We start from the raw sequence: 17,328 nt of genomic DNA, 5'->3' as shown, positions 1-17,328 counted from the left end.
TGTCAGTAAGCATGAAAACAAGGAGGGGTGGAGATTCAGGAGATAGTGGAAAGATCATATTCTAGTCTAACTTTATAAAATTCAGACAGTTCTCCTGGTGAAGGAAGGGTGCTACTACTACTTGCTCCCTCTGTCACTCTAGTCCTGGACTAGGACAGGACAGTAGGCAAAGGGTCAGCCAGGAACACTAATCACAAAAGCTTAGGGAAGTTTATTTGTATGCTTTCTTTCTTCATCACCCTGCAAACAACTGGATCACATCATACAGTGACATGCATGCTCTGAAACAGCAAGTGAACACTTTAATATTATCCTAACTAAAGCAGTAAGATAAAGCTGCTGAAATATATTTCAAAGCCAAATGACGTATGGGTTATTTGCACCATTATTCTCTTACTATGGAAAGCAGAGACTTGATCACACACACAGACACTTAGCATACTGAAGTCTAAAATGCATATTATTATACTTTCTTTTAAGAGTAATAAATACCACTAATTTTAATATTTGAAAACATAATTTTTTATATGACATAGAAAACAAAATATATTCCTCTTTATTAAGTTAAGAAGAGAGATTCCCCAGGAATGAGCTTTAAAGTCTGCCAAAAGTTGTGCTGGACAGACTAAACGTCTAAAAGCATCTGACAGCTACTGCCATCTTAAAGCATCTGAGCAGGTATGGTCCCAATACTCAATATTTCAAACTGTAAACTGCACTCTTTATCACTATTAGACTCAGAATTACATTGTTTTCCTGAAATTGTGGTTTATTGTAATCTTTATCCTTTTTCCCAAAGACCATTCTACACATTTATTCTATTTCAGTAATTACCATGCTACCCAGAAGAACAAGTGAACAGTTTATTAAGGATTAAATGAGGGTATGGAATGTGATACAGTACAAGTAAGACACTCAAGATGGATATAACAGTACTACTCACACAAAAAGTTAAATCGCACTTCAAAAAAAATCACAAGACAAAAGAAAAAGCAATTCCATCATTATAAAGTAAGGTATTTCATGCAAAAGACTCCAAAAACCCTCCCCCAACCCCCCCAAGCTCCCAACAAACAAAAAGCTATCTGAAAATATTGCCATGCTATCATACTAACCACAATATAATCATTCACAGAAAAACAACACGCTAACTAAGTAATGGATTAGATGAAACAACAGGCTGCAATACCGCAAATTCATAGACTATGATGATTTTACATGATAAGCAATTCCAGATTCACTCATAGGGTGAGTAATATGGGCTAAATGTTGAGAGGTAAGGTATGTAAATATAAATTCCATTAACTCATCTCATTATCTTCTAATTATAAAACTGGAAGCTTCCAGAACCTGAAAAATTTTATAAAATTTGGCATAGTCCATTTGTGTTCCAAGAAATGACTGTATGATCATATTTGCAATTATTAGAGAACTGTATAAAAGCACTCCAAGGTCAGGAACTGACCTCTTAAATAAAGATCACAATTTACATCATAGAAACAACTGCAGATATGCATTTACTTTAACTCTTACTCAAGACAAGAAATGTGATTCTCTAGAACTTCACATACAAGTTACTGCAAAGGGCCAGCTAATTAAGAGACTAAGTAAAATGTAAAACAAAGGTGAACTGGTACAGAGAGTGAAAGGGAACGTCCTCATTTACAAAGACTTAAGGGGGTAAAAATCCTGCCTTGACTTCTGAGGGAGCTGGAGCCTACGAATAAAATAGACTGTCAAGCCATAACTCACGTCTCTGTAACAAGACGTTTTAGCACGTTTTATGGAAAAGATAGCTCTACATTAGAAAATAGGAATGGCATTTTATGGGATAGCATTCCCCTCCACAGCTGCCAAACTGAACACAAGCCTGGACATCATGTGATGCACAATAGAAGTGTATTTCCAATTGAGCGCAATGTCACGATGACCTAACCCAGGAGCAGAAGTGCCCGTCTCACTGCACCTGCCCATTCAGGAGACCAGGAGACAACCGGGACACCGATATTTCATGGTTCTGGGTTGAGTTTACCTATGGTATATGAAGTGCCAGTAACAATAAGGCCAAAGAAAAAGAACAGGAAAAAATACTTAGGACAAAAAACTACCCACTCCCGTCTGCTATTTTTTTTCCTTTAGATTTAAGGTAATTAGAACAGACTGGAAAATTATTCAGGATTACCCTTCCTGCCCCTGAAACTTAACTTCCAATTTACATTCCACGAAAAGACCACCATAATTTTTCAGTGGCAGGATTTAGTGTCTCTCAAAAATGGAAGCATTTGCTCTAATTTTCACAGAATGACAGGAGAAAATTTTCAAATGCGGAACCCAGAGTTTGAGGCCAATAAAGGAACTTCTGTAGCAATCAGGACTATCATAATTAGAGCTCTTTGGAATGTGTCTTATACATACAAAGGTATCACAAATTAAATCCCCAGAGTACTCATGAAACAAGTTCTTAATTGGGAAAGATTTCTAACGAGAGATAAAACTTCCATCAGCAAATTAGATCTGATAAATCAATCTTTCCCAACTGACAAAGTCTCTGCTAGCTTCTCAACACAGCATCTGGAATCAAACGTAAAGATCGCTCAATCATGACGATGCAAGATGAAGTACAGATGAGCAGTACACATGAAAACGTGGAAACCGCTGCAGTACTCAAACAGTAGATTTATATTACAAAGCAATGTAAATAAATATTGGGCTAGTACAAAAGCTCTTATTTACAGTTTTACAAATGAAATTGTATTCAGTGTAAATGCTGTGTTTTCAAGAACACAGTACTGTATTAGTAAAATGAATTCTGTTGAGGGGATTACAGTTTCTGTTAGCATCAATGCACAACGTATAAAAGATTCAAGTTAACTCTGCTTATAATTTAGTACAGACAAACCCAGTTTAACCTGGAATGGCATCTGTTAAAGTGCTGAAAAACAGGAAATATTTAGAAAACACTGTACATTATTAAAGCTTTATCAAGTCAGAATGTTACACTTCTTTCACATTTTTTATCCTTTTGCCACAGGCTTGTAGACAAGATGATTTTCCTCAGCAAAGGAGTAAAACTTAAGAGGCCACCAGCTGCTTAGATGATTTTAGGTTCAGTGGAGTTAGTTTCCTAAAACAACTATTTAGCCATCGACCATACCTTCAGGCCTCACAATCTGGTAAGTAATTAAATATTCGGGATAAGCCTGGAAGAGAAAGATTAATTCAAATATTGGTAAACAAAATTCTTTGAAAGGAGATTTATCGTAAGGATTCCTAATCTTTAGGGAGAGGTTCTAAATTAGTGCTGTGGATCAGAATCCTCTATGGGCATTTTCTCAAAACATCCTTACCTTGACTCCAGTCCTTTAGGCTCTGAATGGTCTAGGATGGGTACTAAGCCTGTGTTTGTCTGTTTTTAATAACTGAGGTGACTCTGCTATATATCCCCAGTTCAGAACACTGCTCTAGAGATGCTTTTGACTAGATCTGTGTCACTAAGAGCAAGAGGGAATTATATATTTCCTTGCTACAGACAGGTTAACTATTAAATATAGGATTCTGATCAATTATATTTTACAGAAGCTAAAAGAAAGGATTCAGTATAACAGGCAAAATCTGAACAAGGTCTATAGCTTAGACGTAAATTATATCAATGGTATTTTCCCGATTTTAATAATTTTAAGAGAACATCCTTGATTTTAGGAAATACACATTGGAGTACTTAAGGGTAAAGGAACAAGCCTATAACCTATTCTCAAGAAGTTCGGAAAAAACTATGTGTGTGCACACACAGGGAGTGAGTGATAAAGGAGAAAGAGAGCAATAAACTGTGAACAGTTGGAAAATCTGAGTAAAGGGTATAAGGGTATTCTCTTCACTATTTTTGTAACTTTTCTGTAAGTCTGAAATTACTTCCAAATACAAGTTAAAAAGAAATTCAGTTCTTCATGCAACATGCCTCGTCAGTTTAAGAGATTAGTAACAAGTTAAAGCAATGGCTCTAAAGCATTTCTGAAGATGAACAAATAAAATGGAATTACTTGTTCTCCTCTGTAAATCACATATTCAGCTAATGCTAGGCCATTCACACTGGGTCGACCAGTGACTGAGTGATGTCCTGGAGGAGAATGTGCCATTTTCATTGCGCTGAACTGCAGGAAAGACTTTCCCAAGGTTACCCGGCAAAAGAGCAGCTGCCTACAACAAGAAAAGGAAAAGATCTTGAAGACAAGGCAGCACATGACAGTTAATTTGTGTACACTGCATAAGCTTTAAATGCATTTATACTTAAACGCTTATGATTGCTTTTATCATTTCACCCTTAAAAGAACTTTGTAAGAATGTCCTCTACTCTCACTAATAAGAGAATTTGCTGGGCCAGCCCTGGTGGCCTAGAGGTTAAGTTCGGCACGATCTGCTTCAGCGGCCTGGGTTTGGACCTACACCATTTGTCTGTCAGTGGCCATGCTGTGGCAGCAGCTCACATACAAAAAAAGGAGGAAGACTGGCAGAGGATGTTAGCTCAGGGTGAATCTTCCTCAAGAAAAAAACCCCAAAAAACAATCTGTCACTTTAATCCTTATTTTAAGTGCAAAACCTAAAAATGTAATAACCTTATAGAGATGCAGACTCTACCTTCTGTGTGTATCCCAGCAAAAGTACAAATCACAGGCCAAGTGGGAAGGAGGAGAAAGTTCAAGGGGCTTCCAAGAGTGGTTTGCACAGGTGGATAATTATTCAACTGAGCCTAGTTTGATCCCACTTTCAAAATATATTTGAAATCCATGCACTTCTCTCTCTTTTTTTTTTGAGGAAGATTAGCCCTGAGCTAACATCTGCTGCCAATCCTCCTTTTTTCCTGAGGAAGACTGGCCCTGAGCTAACATCCATGCCCATCTTCCTCCACTTTATATGTGGGACAACTACCACAGCATGGCTCACCAACTTGTGTGATGTCTGCACCTGGGATCCGAACCAGTGAACCTGGGCTGCCAAAGCAGAACATGCGAACTTAACTGCTGTGCCACCGGGTGGGGACCCCATGCACTTCTCTTAATTCTACTGTCACCATCAAGTCCAAATCACCAAAATTTTCAACTAGATTATAACAATGGCCTCTGAACTAATCTTCCTGTTTCTATTCTAATTCCCATCTAAACTATTCCAAGCAACCAGTGGTTTAAAAAAAAAACAACAAAAAACATAGATCACATCACCTTTTTGCTTAAAACCCTTTAGAGGCTGCCCACTGTACTCAGAAGAAAATCTAAATTCTTTACAATGCTCTGATTTCTCTAATCTTACCTTGTGTTCATTATGCCCAGGCACATTAATTTTCTTTCTTCCTATCAGCCAAACTTTCTACTCCATGGCCATCATACATACTGTTTCTTCTACCATCTAGAACAGTATCTATTCTACCTACCACTCTTCACCCGGCTAATACTCATTTTTCAGGTTTCAGCTGAAATGTTACCACCTCAGATAGATCTTCCCTTACCAGAAGTTTTTTTTTTTTTTTTAAGATTTTATTTTTCCTTTTTCTCCCCAAAGCCCCCCAGTACATAGTTGTATATTTTCAGTTGTGAGTCCTTCTAGTTGTGGCATGTGGGATGCCGCCTCAGCGTGGCCTGATGAGTGGTGCCATGTCCGCACCTAGGATCCGAACCGGCGAAACCCTGGGCCACCGAAGCAGAGCATGTGAACTTAACCACTTGGCCACGGGGCCAGCCCCTTACCAGAAGTTTTAAGCAGATCACTCTCCCACTCCCCTCAGGTATATGATTTGGCCTTCCTTAGTTCCAACGAACCTTTTTTTATTACTTCATTGTTTCTCTCTCTTCTTTTCCTTCTTTTCGAGGGGAACAGGAGGTTTTGGTGGACCAGTTGATGATTCTGTTCTCCAAAGAAGACAGGCTATATATCTTTTATTCTAGATATGCCCTTTGGAAACCTTCTCAGCATTTCTAACAGATTTTCTATTATAGTCACAATCAGTTCCATGATAATCCAAAATACATAAGTCTTCAGTTAATAAACTTATTTCCAGACAACTAAGTATTCTGTCCCAAAGACAGTTTAGAAGAGGTACTAGAACACTGCTTATTACTAATAATCAGTACTATTTAGCCTCTAGATAATATAAGTAAAAACAGCAGTGTTCAAGTTACAGAATCTCAAGAAATAACAAGCCTCTTAACCAGCCCAATTTATGATTTAAAAAAGAAGTGGGTAGGAGGTAATATGCAGGAGGGCTGACTTTAGACACCTACATGAGTCTAAATTTGGGGAGAAAACGAGAACAAAACAAAAACAGACATGGTTTCTCTCCAAGACTACAGTTCTTCACCTTGGCAACCTTTCAAAATCAGCTGGGAAGCTTTCAAAAATCATAATGCCCAGACTGTATTCTAGGCCAATTAAATGAGAATCTCTAAGGGTGGGACACAGGCATTAGTAGTTTTTAAAGCTCCCCTGGTGATTCCAATGTGCTGCTAAGGCTGAGAACTACACCTCTGGGTGTTTTCTAGATCAGTGATTGGAAACATCAGTACCATCTGGGAACTTGGTAGAAATTAAAGCTCTAGGGTCCTACTCGTGACCCACTAAATCGGCAGCTAGGAATCCAGGTTTTAACAAGCCCTGTAAGTGATTCTGGTGATCTAGGTGATTCTCTAGATCTTTATAAGCAGTGCCCTAACTGTAGGATAAATCTCAATAAGTAATCTGAAGTGATTTTTCAAATGGGAGAAGATAATTTATTTACCTATGAGGATTTTATCTATTAGGGCCAAGTTATTTGAATGATTTTAACAACTGAGTTACAACAGGGTAACTAAAAGTGGAAAAAAAGAGTGCAAAGTAGTTATTTGATAATAATGTGCTTTCTAAAGGAACTGATGTGTTTTATTATAACCTTTTGACTAGTAATATCACAAATTGAGGACTGAGATTGTGTCACAGTGGAAGAAAGACTCCCTCACCCATTGTCACGAAATGACTAGACTTGGCAAGTAGTGTCATTTCAGCATTTGAATACTAGAGTTCTAAGGAGTCCACAGTCCTACAATATTCAAGGCTGCAGTAAAATCTCTTTTATGTTCAATGGTTATTTTCTACTCCATATTCTTTAAGCACCAGCTGTTCTAATGATTAATGAGTTAGATAGGTCAAGTGTTTAGAACTGTGCTTGACTCATACAGATCATTTAATAAATATCAGCTATTATTATAACTGGTGAGAGGGCCAAAAGCAACCTGAAACACACCTAGCTTGGATTCCTAAAGTTGTCCAAGATAGTGCCTTGCCCCCCCAAATTTCTCAAATATGAAACCAGTTCTTATCTGATTCTTATCAAAATAAAAAAGGAGACCTCTTACCTGTGGCAAACGTAACAGGATCTGTCTTTGTGAACTGGACACCCAGTACCTCCTCCAATTCCATATACATACTGATTACTTTTGGAAGAGTTTTCAGCAAAATAAATCCCTGCTCCAAACATGCCACCTATGTAGGCATGCCTTTCATCGAAGCCTTTGTGGATAATTGCATTCACAAAGGGTGACCCTAAAATATATATAGATGGATAACAATTCAAAATTATCTCAGAAGAAAAAGAACAGAAAGTAAAGCCTCTTAGAAGTTAAATTCTTAAACATATATACACTGCTGCCACAACAAAGCGAAATCAAAAAACAACGGTAACAGGTTAATAGTCAGCCGGTTTACTACTTTAGAATAAATAAATACTTTAGAAGAACTGCTATCATTAATTAATATTTTTAATAGCATTGTGGTTAAGATGCCAAAATAAGGACACATGTAGATTCAACTAGAAAAACAAACAGATTGCTTGAAATATCAATGCTAGAGTTATCAAATTGTAGACCATACAAATCCAAAACCAAGAGTCTCATAATGCACCTCATATAGCAGGTGTGAATGAAACTAGGCTTACAATGACACCCACGTCTGTGTACTTTTTCTAGATATCAAAAGTGGCCTTTTCATGTTCATTCTCTTCTTTATACCTCTTCTCTCCCATCCTTCCACATCTCTGCCTTTCATCACCTGCTATACCATGTTCAATCTGTAAATGCAGTGTGTTCCTTCATTTCCTACATATTGACTTCTTTCTCCTCCTCCCTTCCATGTGTGCCGAAAAAGGGAGCTTAGCCAAAGGGGAGGTGCTGGGCGCTGGAACCAGGCCACGGAGTAGGGTGAGGGTGGGGTTGGGAAGAGCCAACATAACACAGCTAAAAAACTGATTCATCAAGATCAGTGTCCCTGTTCACAAAGGACAGGAAAATACATCGAATTCCACTTTACAGAAATACTGAAGAATAGAATCGTTTATTTGAATTAATTTGGAAAAACTAAAACCATTTGTATTATAAAATGGAAAAATCACTCATTATAACCATCAAGTCAATACAGAAATAAATGTTATGCTCTGTGCCAAGAGATTATCATGATGATTTTTAGGGTTTTGGAACAAGAAGTACCATTTAGACGTTATATACCAATTCTGCTCCATTCTGCTCTAGCCATTCTTCTAGGGGATTGTGAAATTTAAATACTGTGTTTTATAGAACTTTATAGGTCTCTAAAAATTTTCTGCAATCAAGGCCAAATTAAGGAATAGACTGGAGCTAATATGGGTAATGTGCTTTAAGACTTGATAAACACTACATTAATATCTATATTAATCTTTGCTACAAACTTGAAAGACCACTCAACACCTGCCAACTTGCAACGTACAAAAAAGTAATGGCGGAGCTCTCGGTTCAATGAAGTTCTCAGAAACCTCCATAGATTCAATGACAACGGCTCTTTTAACACTTAAGTTAAACGTAGTTCTGACACTTAGAATCAAAGTCAGAATAGGATGTATACACTCTTCTGAGGGGATTTTTCAGATATTATTCTAATTTTAATTCAATCAACTAGTTAAAAATAAAACATGCCATTTCTCAGAATGATCATAATATATAAAGAAAAAAGGAAAACATGAATAATCAACATTCCTATTTCTGTATTTTTTCCATTTTATAAACCATCCATCATATAATACACAAATTCAAAAGAGGTTGAAAATATGAATATAAATGTAAAATTTACAGAAAAAATTAGGTTTAGTTTTTTTTAAATGACATAAGGAATATGCAGATTTATTATTATTTCATACTTGACAAAAAACTATCCTAATGTGGAGGAGGATGGTGGTAGGGTGAGGGGGAAGGAATCTTACCATGGAATAGCATTCTTTCATTTGCATGGTTGTGATTTTCTTCAGAAACTTCTTTTCTCCTGTGAGTATATCTCTCCCATAGCTTCTTGTTACAAACTTTCTGAATCTATAAGAGAAACCAGAAAAATCAAATCTTTAGGTCATAATAATTATCTACTTGTTCATCTTAACTAAAAATGGGCCACATAGCCAGAAGAGAGGCAAAACTTGCCTCTGAAATGTTAACTATGTGTTGTTCTAGTCAACTAAAAATATTTTGTCCCAGCCATAAAGATGGAAATACAGCTACATTTTGGAAACCAAAACTTCAAAGGGGAAAACAGCTACATGGCCATTATATGATATAAAGTCAAGAATACCATTAATTGATTAAAACACTTCCATGCTCATTAATTTAGAATCACTACTAAAACATCTCCAAATTAGACATGCTAAGTTCTGTATCTAAGTATTAGAAAGAACAGTATTTTTCCTGTTTTATCTAGCTCAAAGTACCATCTTTATCTGTTTTTAATTAAAAAATGGTTAAAACAGCCACACCAAAATCATTCTTAAAACACACACACACACAAACACACTTATTACTCCCTGTACCCTTCCCTATCCCTCCAATTCCCAGAACTTTTGTCTAGAGAAGACTTAAAGGTGGATAATGGTCCCATTAGGAGTATTTCCAGGGTAAAAATTCACAATCCTAGAGCTATTTCTCAGCTGTGTTTAAAGGTGCTACAGCCCCCTGCTGGTCCCAGAAGACATCTAGGAGCTCGTGGTTTTAGTCTTGGCTCAAATTAACTCAAAGTACAGTCACGGAAGTAATCAAGGAACACAACTGGCATAAACAGATCTCATTTATGTAAAAGAAAAGAAAAAGAAAAGTTTCATTATTGAATAATTTTTCAATAAATATTGCATTAAAATACCTTTTGGCAGGAAGAAAGTGTATCTTCCTGAAATTCAATGACTTTGAAATCAAACACATATTCTCTCTCCTGCCCTCACCCTTAACAAACCTCTACGATTTTGTTACTGCTTGCAGACAAAGAGGACTTGACTGAAACTTCCTGTCGTAGGCATAACTGTCTTATTAAAAATGATTATACATATGTCCATGAATGGAAATCTCAAGATGTCATTCTTATGTCATACTATGATATAAACTAATAAAAATGAGCTCCCAGAAGTATTAGCCCTTCACCTGAATGTGTGCTTGTTTTAAATCATTTAATTTCTATTAGTGTAAAATAGCAAGCTCAATGGTTTTAGTTTTAGTTACTATTCACTAACTCTAAAGTACGACATCTAATATTATACTCATAATAGGGTATTACTGTTAAACAGTAACACAACACAGCTGAAAGATTTGATATTGTTCACTTTTAAGTTTAAAATCTAGGTATTAGAAAGACATCTGCGAAATTTTAATTCTAACCATAAATTAGATGTAGTTAACACAAAATCATTATGCATCCCAAGTAGAGTATGTAGTTTGGCTTGCTATAGCTTAACAAAAACAGCAAAATTGGAAACTGTACTGAGAAGAGTAACTGATACCAATAAGGAGACGGGACTCTCATTAGAATGACTTAAAACATCTTTTTGGAAAAGATGAAGATACAGAGTGAATACTATTAAAATTATAAAAAAGTGGTACATACAGGGGCTCACAGAAACCTGGAGTAGTCACAGGACAAATAAAAAAAGCATAATAGAACTAAGATGGAGTTCTTTTATGAGCCACAAAAAAATTGCCCTTTGTTAGAATAACGTACCTTAATAGTAGTTTGTATGTTTCAAGTCCTAATCCTACAGGATTTATTTTACCCCAAGATAAAGCATAATCCCTAAACTTGAACATGTTCAACAAGGGCTAGATTACTGGTTATAAAAATAGTACAGAGATTTTGAGAATCTTAACCTCCCAAGGATATAATCTTTCCCAAAATATCCCCTGATGCCATGTCAAAGACCTACAGACCAGGACAGATCATTATATTCTTATGAAAGTTAATTATGGCTTCAGGGTTTGAAAACTATGGTCTCAGCAAACTTTATCTTCACCAACTTATTACCTTGAGAATATTGTATCTGTTGAAGATTCCACCTGCATGACCTCCATCTCTGTGCTCTCGGACTGTACTTTGCATCTGATGGAAAAATATTTCAAATATACATGCATTAACTTCTATGTCTTTTCGGATTTGAGAGATATGGTTCTTGACTCATCTGATTCTATTTTTGAGAATACAAAAAGAGTTTTTAATATTTTTGTTAAGGAATGAGTTCTATAAGTTCAAAAGTACTATTTTCTAAAAATGTTAGCAAATACAATCTGAAAACAATATTTAGAGGTGAAAATTATATAATGCAAACTAAAGGAAGAAAAAGAAACAAGCAGATGCATAGGTGAGCTAAACATACAAAGCTAACCACGTGACATACTAAAAACAAACCAAAATAATGATTTGTTCCCATTTGTTCTGCCGTAATAAAGCAAAATTTGTATTCCATTGAGAGCTGCAGTTTAAGTTTTAGAACTAAGTCTCACTCAACTTTGTATCTCTGTGCTCAACTCACACACATAAGGTACATGTTCTTCAAACTGTTAAGGCACTATTCAAAGATTTCAGTGGATCCAAGAGTTTTGTGGAAAGAAAGCTGGAAGAAAAATTTCCTGGATAAGTAGCATCCACATATTCTGGGTCTTGTCTAAGATACTGGGCTTGGCAATTGCTTTCGTGAAGGGAGAGAACATTAGCATTTTCTTTTAAGTAACAGCAACCTCTTCTCCAACAGAAGTCTGTGCTATTATTAATTGTAGTGCTGAACCGAGTTACTGGAATTAAGGTTTCTTGAGGGAGTGTACCTTAAATGCTGATTTCGAAAAGCCTTCCAGGTGGTAAAGAGTTAGGGACAATTAAATACCCTACTACATGTTCAAGTAGATCGGAGAACCTCCAGGAAATTGAGCTACTGAGGTAATATTCATTTCAGGTGCATGCACATACCTCTTCCTCCACAGACTGAAACTCTTTGTCATCAGGGGACAGATCTATGAGAATTGTTCCACTTCCAGAGGTATTCAGAGTTAAGTATGGGTTAAGACCTATCAAATGAAATTTGAACGTAAAAAAAATTTGCCAAAAAAACTGTTAACACCAACCAAAAATAACCACCTAATCTATCTGATGCTTACTACCAATTTTTAAAATATTTTTATTTTGCAATAATTTAGATTTACAGGAAGGCTGAGAGAGAGTTCCTGTGTACCCTTCATTCAACTTCCTAATGCTACCATTAGGAGCATTAATGCTCCCATTTCATTTAACCATAGTACATCTATCAAACCTTACTAAGTAAATTACAGACTTTATTTGGGTTTCACCAGTTTTTCCCACTAATGTCCTTTTTCTGTTCCAGAATCCAAACCAGAACACCACACTGCATTTAGACTACTAATTTTTCACCTGACAAGTCATAAGGGTTTTGTGAGAATAGTTCAGAGAATCTTTCTATTCTTTATCTATTCTTAATGAGTCTGTCACACATTGTCTTATTCAAATCATTTCCTTTACTAACTATGCAGCCCTTTCAGCATTTAGTCCCTTTATTTTTTATAAATGTGAGGAAGAATTATGACAGAAACCTGCACAGCCTCAGGTAATTTTAAATCATCCTAAAATGAGAAGTCCATAAAGTTTACTAACTTCTGAATGCCTATTCTAACTCCTAATAGATTCTTTAATTCAGCAATGAATTCGTCATATTTTCTGAATGTCAGTGGTCAAGATAAACCATATACACTTTTGTATCTTTACTCTCACAAAAGCTTTTAAACAGAATCAAACAGAATTTCTAATTTCTTTGGTATATCTGTTAACACAACTCTCCTTTAATCTCTACAAGAAGATCTCTAAAGCTCCGCTCTCTTCTCAGGTAGAGATCAAATCCTTCATCGCTGGGTTAAGGTGTGGCAGTGTGCCTTTGGAGATTAAGAGCACTATTCTAGTTCCGAGCTCTTGTCTGACTAATAGGACTACCACCAACATGCCAAACTCTAATAAAGACTGATAGGTATGGCTGAATTACAGTGTCTAGGTATTTCACAGAATAAAGACTTAACAATAAAAAGACTGTGAGAAACTCTTGACTAAGGCATCTTTAGACCACCTTAAGGAGACATTTATCAGTACTGAAAGATCAGGACAAGTAATCTACTGACTTGATGCACTAAATGATATCTAAGTCTGTTAAGTCAGCAAGATGAGACTGTCAGAAGACTGCCATTAGTTCCACTCTGCAAATTAGGTATAACATAGGTACAGAATCCTGGCTTCAAATGAAGATGTATAAGGTGTAACTTTAAGTAGAAAAGTGACTCTGATATGCGAGATCAGACAAAGTCATTCTATGTCATGACCACATTTCTCCTCCATGTAGGAATAAATGTTCCCACCCAACTATAGCTGGATGTATCAGAATGACTACAGGACCAGAGGTGGCATGGAAGTACACACTTCTGCCACTTGGGCGCAGTGTATCTGTTTCTGTCATTGTTTCCTGAGCCTTGCAACAAGGTCTTAATAACCGCATTGCAGGCTCCATCAGGTGTTTAATGTACAACTACTGTCTGCTTTCCTTTTCAACCTGCCTCTTTCCTAAATGACCCTTGTTATCCCAGTACTCCTTTGTAATTGCCATTCTACCAGATCAGGATTATTCTAGTGAAGTTGCAAGGGCAGTCCACAACTGAGGGTTTTAGTTCCTCTTTTTGATGCTATTTATACTGTATACTAACATCCAGGGAGCCACGGGTTTTCCTTCTTCTTTATCTTATAAAATTTTGTCATCTATACTAGAAATATCCAAGGCTATCTCACATTTTAAACATTTTCCCCCAGTCCCTACCAGTTTAAAGCATTCCTTAGCTTGAATCACCTAATTTTTAGAGCTGCTCTTTTTTCTTCTTCAAGAGACGGATCCTATCCTGGCCAGCACACATTCTTCTCTGAAAATCCCCTCACTTTTGCTAGTGGAGGTTTATCTTCAATCCTAGTTGTATAGCCAGAACTTCAATTATAGGACGCTTCTGACCCCAGGGTAAATCCCTCCCCTCAGTTTAATAATGAAGTTAAAAGGTGCTTTTTGATACTTAAAACAATTCATCTTTCTACAGCCAGGACCTGGTACACAGAGTGTTAACACCTGTTGCACGATGCAATTTACATTTTCCTTAAGTATCTGCCTTCAGGAGAAATAAAAAATGTTATTCAACTTTGTTTTGTTAAAGTTCCTCAGCTGTAGCATTGTTTCCCAGTATTTCCACTGCAAGTGTTTATAATTTAACTATTTACAATAAAGATTTATAACATTATTTTACAGGCAGGCCTAAACATCTAGTCATTATCTATTATATTATCATTAAGATAGGAGATATCCAAGTTTCAGATTTTCTAGAATCACACAATTTTAGAGCTACAAATATTTCAGAAATAACTGAATAGAAATGACAGAAATAATGTCAGAACTAAAGCAATTCCCAAATTTCTGAATGGCCCAGAAATTTTACTTAAGTTCACACACAGTTAACAACAGCTCAGGAAGCTTAACAGTAGCAGAGTTAAGACCTGATCCCAGGTTTCCTGAATCCTAATTAGTGTTTTTCCTACTAAATGGGCTCTTACGGATTTTTAAATTATCATTTACTAAGTTCAGGGCTCCATTACGCAAACTGTTAAACTGATGATAGCAATGATTTAAAGTGAAATACCTTGTTGTCCAGAGATAAGTCTCTCAACTCCTTTAATTAGTTTGTGTCTATGTCCATAAGCATTGATTCCAATCTCCTTCAGCTCCTTGTGCCCCATTTCAACTAATACATCCAAAGTGATCTTACAAAAGAGGAGGAAACCGTTTAGGAGACTTACTCATTTGGTAAATATTCAGATACTGGTGCTCTCATAACGCACTAAATTCGCACATTTACCTCAAATTATTTTGAACAGCTGAGAAATGAAAGCAAACTAGTTGTCAAACTGAAAATGAAAGTTGCAGCTAATTAAACAGAAAGTTGAGTCATGAACTACCAAAAATATCATTATTTTCATTTAACATAAGAACTTGAGCAGAACTAAACTGCAAAACAAAAACGCACTTTCAAATTAACCACATTAGGTACATGATTTTATCTTTTCCACCCTTACTATACATCCAACCTGTTTACACAATGCCTTCAAGGGTTCCTCCAAACTCTGGGCTATGCTAACTGGTACATCTGCACCATTGTTCAAACTAACACTTCTACCTCAAATATACTATTCCTACTTTGTAAAACGAAGACACTCTTTAAAATCCTATTTTATTTAGATATCTTCCATGAAGCTTTGCCTAAATAATCCAGCTTGCTGTAGTAACCATTTTTTTCAGGTGAATTTCTAAATCTATGCTAAAAATTTAGCTCTTCATATGTTCTTTGGTATAGCTCCATAAGTAGAAAGAAAGTTCCCTAGTGGTAGTCTGTAGCAACTACATTTACTGAATCAAAAAAATCAGTAAACGCATTCTGACAGTCCTTTAAATTGTGACTGTTCTAGAAAATCCCAGATATATAGTTGGTGTATCTATGTATCTTCCCATAGTGGTTAGCAAAGTTTCAGGCTTAGAGTGAGTAGTGACTGACACAAGAGAACTGAACAAACAGCGGTCAAGGATAATTTACTTTAAGGATGGAATAAGCTAAACTTTTCATTCAAGAAAGCTAATACTACACAAGACTCAATTTTTATGTGCTAATAAACTAAATGGAAATTCCAAGATGAAGCCAAATTAGAAGAGTGACTGATTTCTAGTTTAAAAAAACATCCCCCTCACCCCTCAATACGGTGAATGGCTCAGGGCATTTGAAGTATGTCTTTTTTTTTTTTTTTTTGGTGAGTAAGGCCCTGAGCTAACTAACATACTAACATCTGTTGCCAATCTTCCACTTTTTGCTTGAGGAAGACTGTTGCTGAGCAAACATCTGTGCCAATCGTCTTCTATTTTGTGTGTGGGATGCTACCACAGCAAGGCTTGATGAGCAGTGTGTAAGTCCATGCCTAGGGCTCTGGACTTGTGAAGCCTAGCCCGCCAAAGCAGAGCACATGAACTTAACCACTATACCACTGGGCTTGTCCAAGTATGTCCTAATTTTTGAGGATCCATAAAACACCAAACCAAGCAAAACCATTTGTGTACTCACCTGTTCTCTCTCAAATATATCCATTAGGTGCTCAAGTCCAAGATTTCTTAAAAATTGAGTTATGCTAAAATCTACTCCTGGAACTGAAAAATAAAAAATCCAGAAAACACAGTTTCACACCAGAATAATAATAGATATCAATGTTATACAATAAAGTTTTATGATATTACTATTATATGAAGAATGGGAAGATGAAGCCAAATATTAATAGCCACTCGGGATAGAATACTGAACATGACATCAAAAATTAGAAAGAGAAAGCTAGAAAATTTCATTGTTAGAAGAAATAGTTAACCAGTGGGGCACTCTCAGGTTAAAAAACAGTCAAAAAAATTTATTTTTAACTGTATCTTTAAAATAAGTTTCCACACAGCTGAAACTAATATAATGTTATATGTCAATTATGTCTCAAAAAAAAAAAGTTCCCCTATCTCTGAGGATTTAAGCTACTTCACAAAAAAGTTTATGAAAACAAGTTCCACAACGTCGCACAGGGTGAGATACATTTTGATGGGTAAAAGATAGAGAACAGCTTTATAGAAACTACAGGTATGTATGTCTCTCTTCTTTTTAAAAAATGATTTTCTAAACTGGCTCTTTTCTGGATTGAACACTTGACTGTAAGACCTGACACCATAAAACTCCTAGGAGAAAACACAGGCAGTACACTCCTTGACACTGGTCTTAGAAGCATCTTTTTAAATGCCATGTCTCCTCAGGCAAGGGAAACAAAAGAAAAAGTAAACAAATGGCACTACATCAGACTAAAAAGCTTCTGCATGACAAAGGAAACCATCAACAAAATGAAAAGACAACCTAACAACTGGGAGAAAATATTTGTAAATTG

General features: G+C 36.2%; 1 protein-coding gene across 1 annotated transcript in view; it reads right to left on the bottom strand.

Moving 5' to 3' along the window:
* Positions 1-849: 849 nt before the first annotated feature.
* Positions 850-17,328, bottom strand: part of TNKS2 (tankyrase 2) — a 61,766-nt gene continuing 45,287 nt past the window's right edge. The window contains exons 20-27 of the mRNA XM_046652894.1: positions 16,482-16,564; positions 15,015-15,135; positions 12,253-12,350; positions 11,317-11,391; positions 9,248-9,353; positions 7,377-7,563; positions 4,038-4,194; positions 850-3,200 (exon numbers count right to left, since the gene is read on the bottom strand). Coding sequence (XP_046508850.1) covers positions 3,138-3,200; positions 4,038-4,194; positions 7,377-7,563; positions 9,248-9,353; positions 11,317-11,391; positions 12,253-12,350; positions 15,015-15,135; positions 16,482-16,564 — 890 coding nt within the window. The 3' untranslated portion in view covers positions 850-3,137. The remainder of the gene's footprint in view (positions 3,201-4,037; positions 4,195-7,376; positions 7,564-9,247; positions 9,354-11,316; positions 11,392-12,252; positions 12,351-15,014; positions 15,136-16,481; positions 16,565-17,328) is intronic.

This window comes from Equus quagga, chromosome 2 (genome assembly GCF_021613505.1).
Source record: "Equus quagga isolate Etosha38 chromosome 2, UCLA_HA_Equagga_1.0, whole genome shotgun sequence".
Taxonomy (NCBI): Eukaryota; Metazoa; Chordata; class Mammalia; order Perissodactyla; family Equidae; genus Equus; species Equus quagga.
The sequence above is the reverse complement of the archived record's forward strand: the minus strand, read 5'-3'. Positions and strand labels throughout refer to the sequence as shown.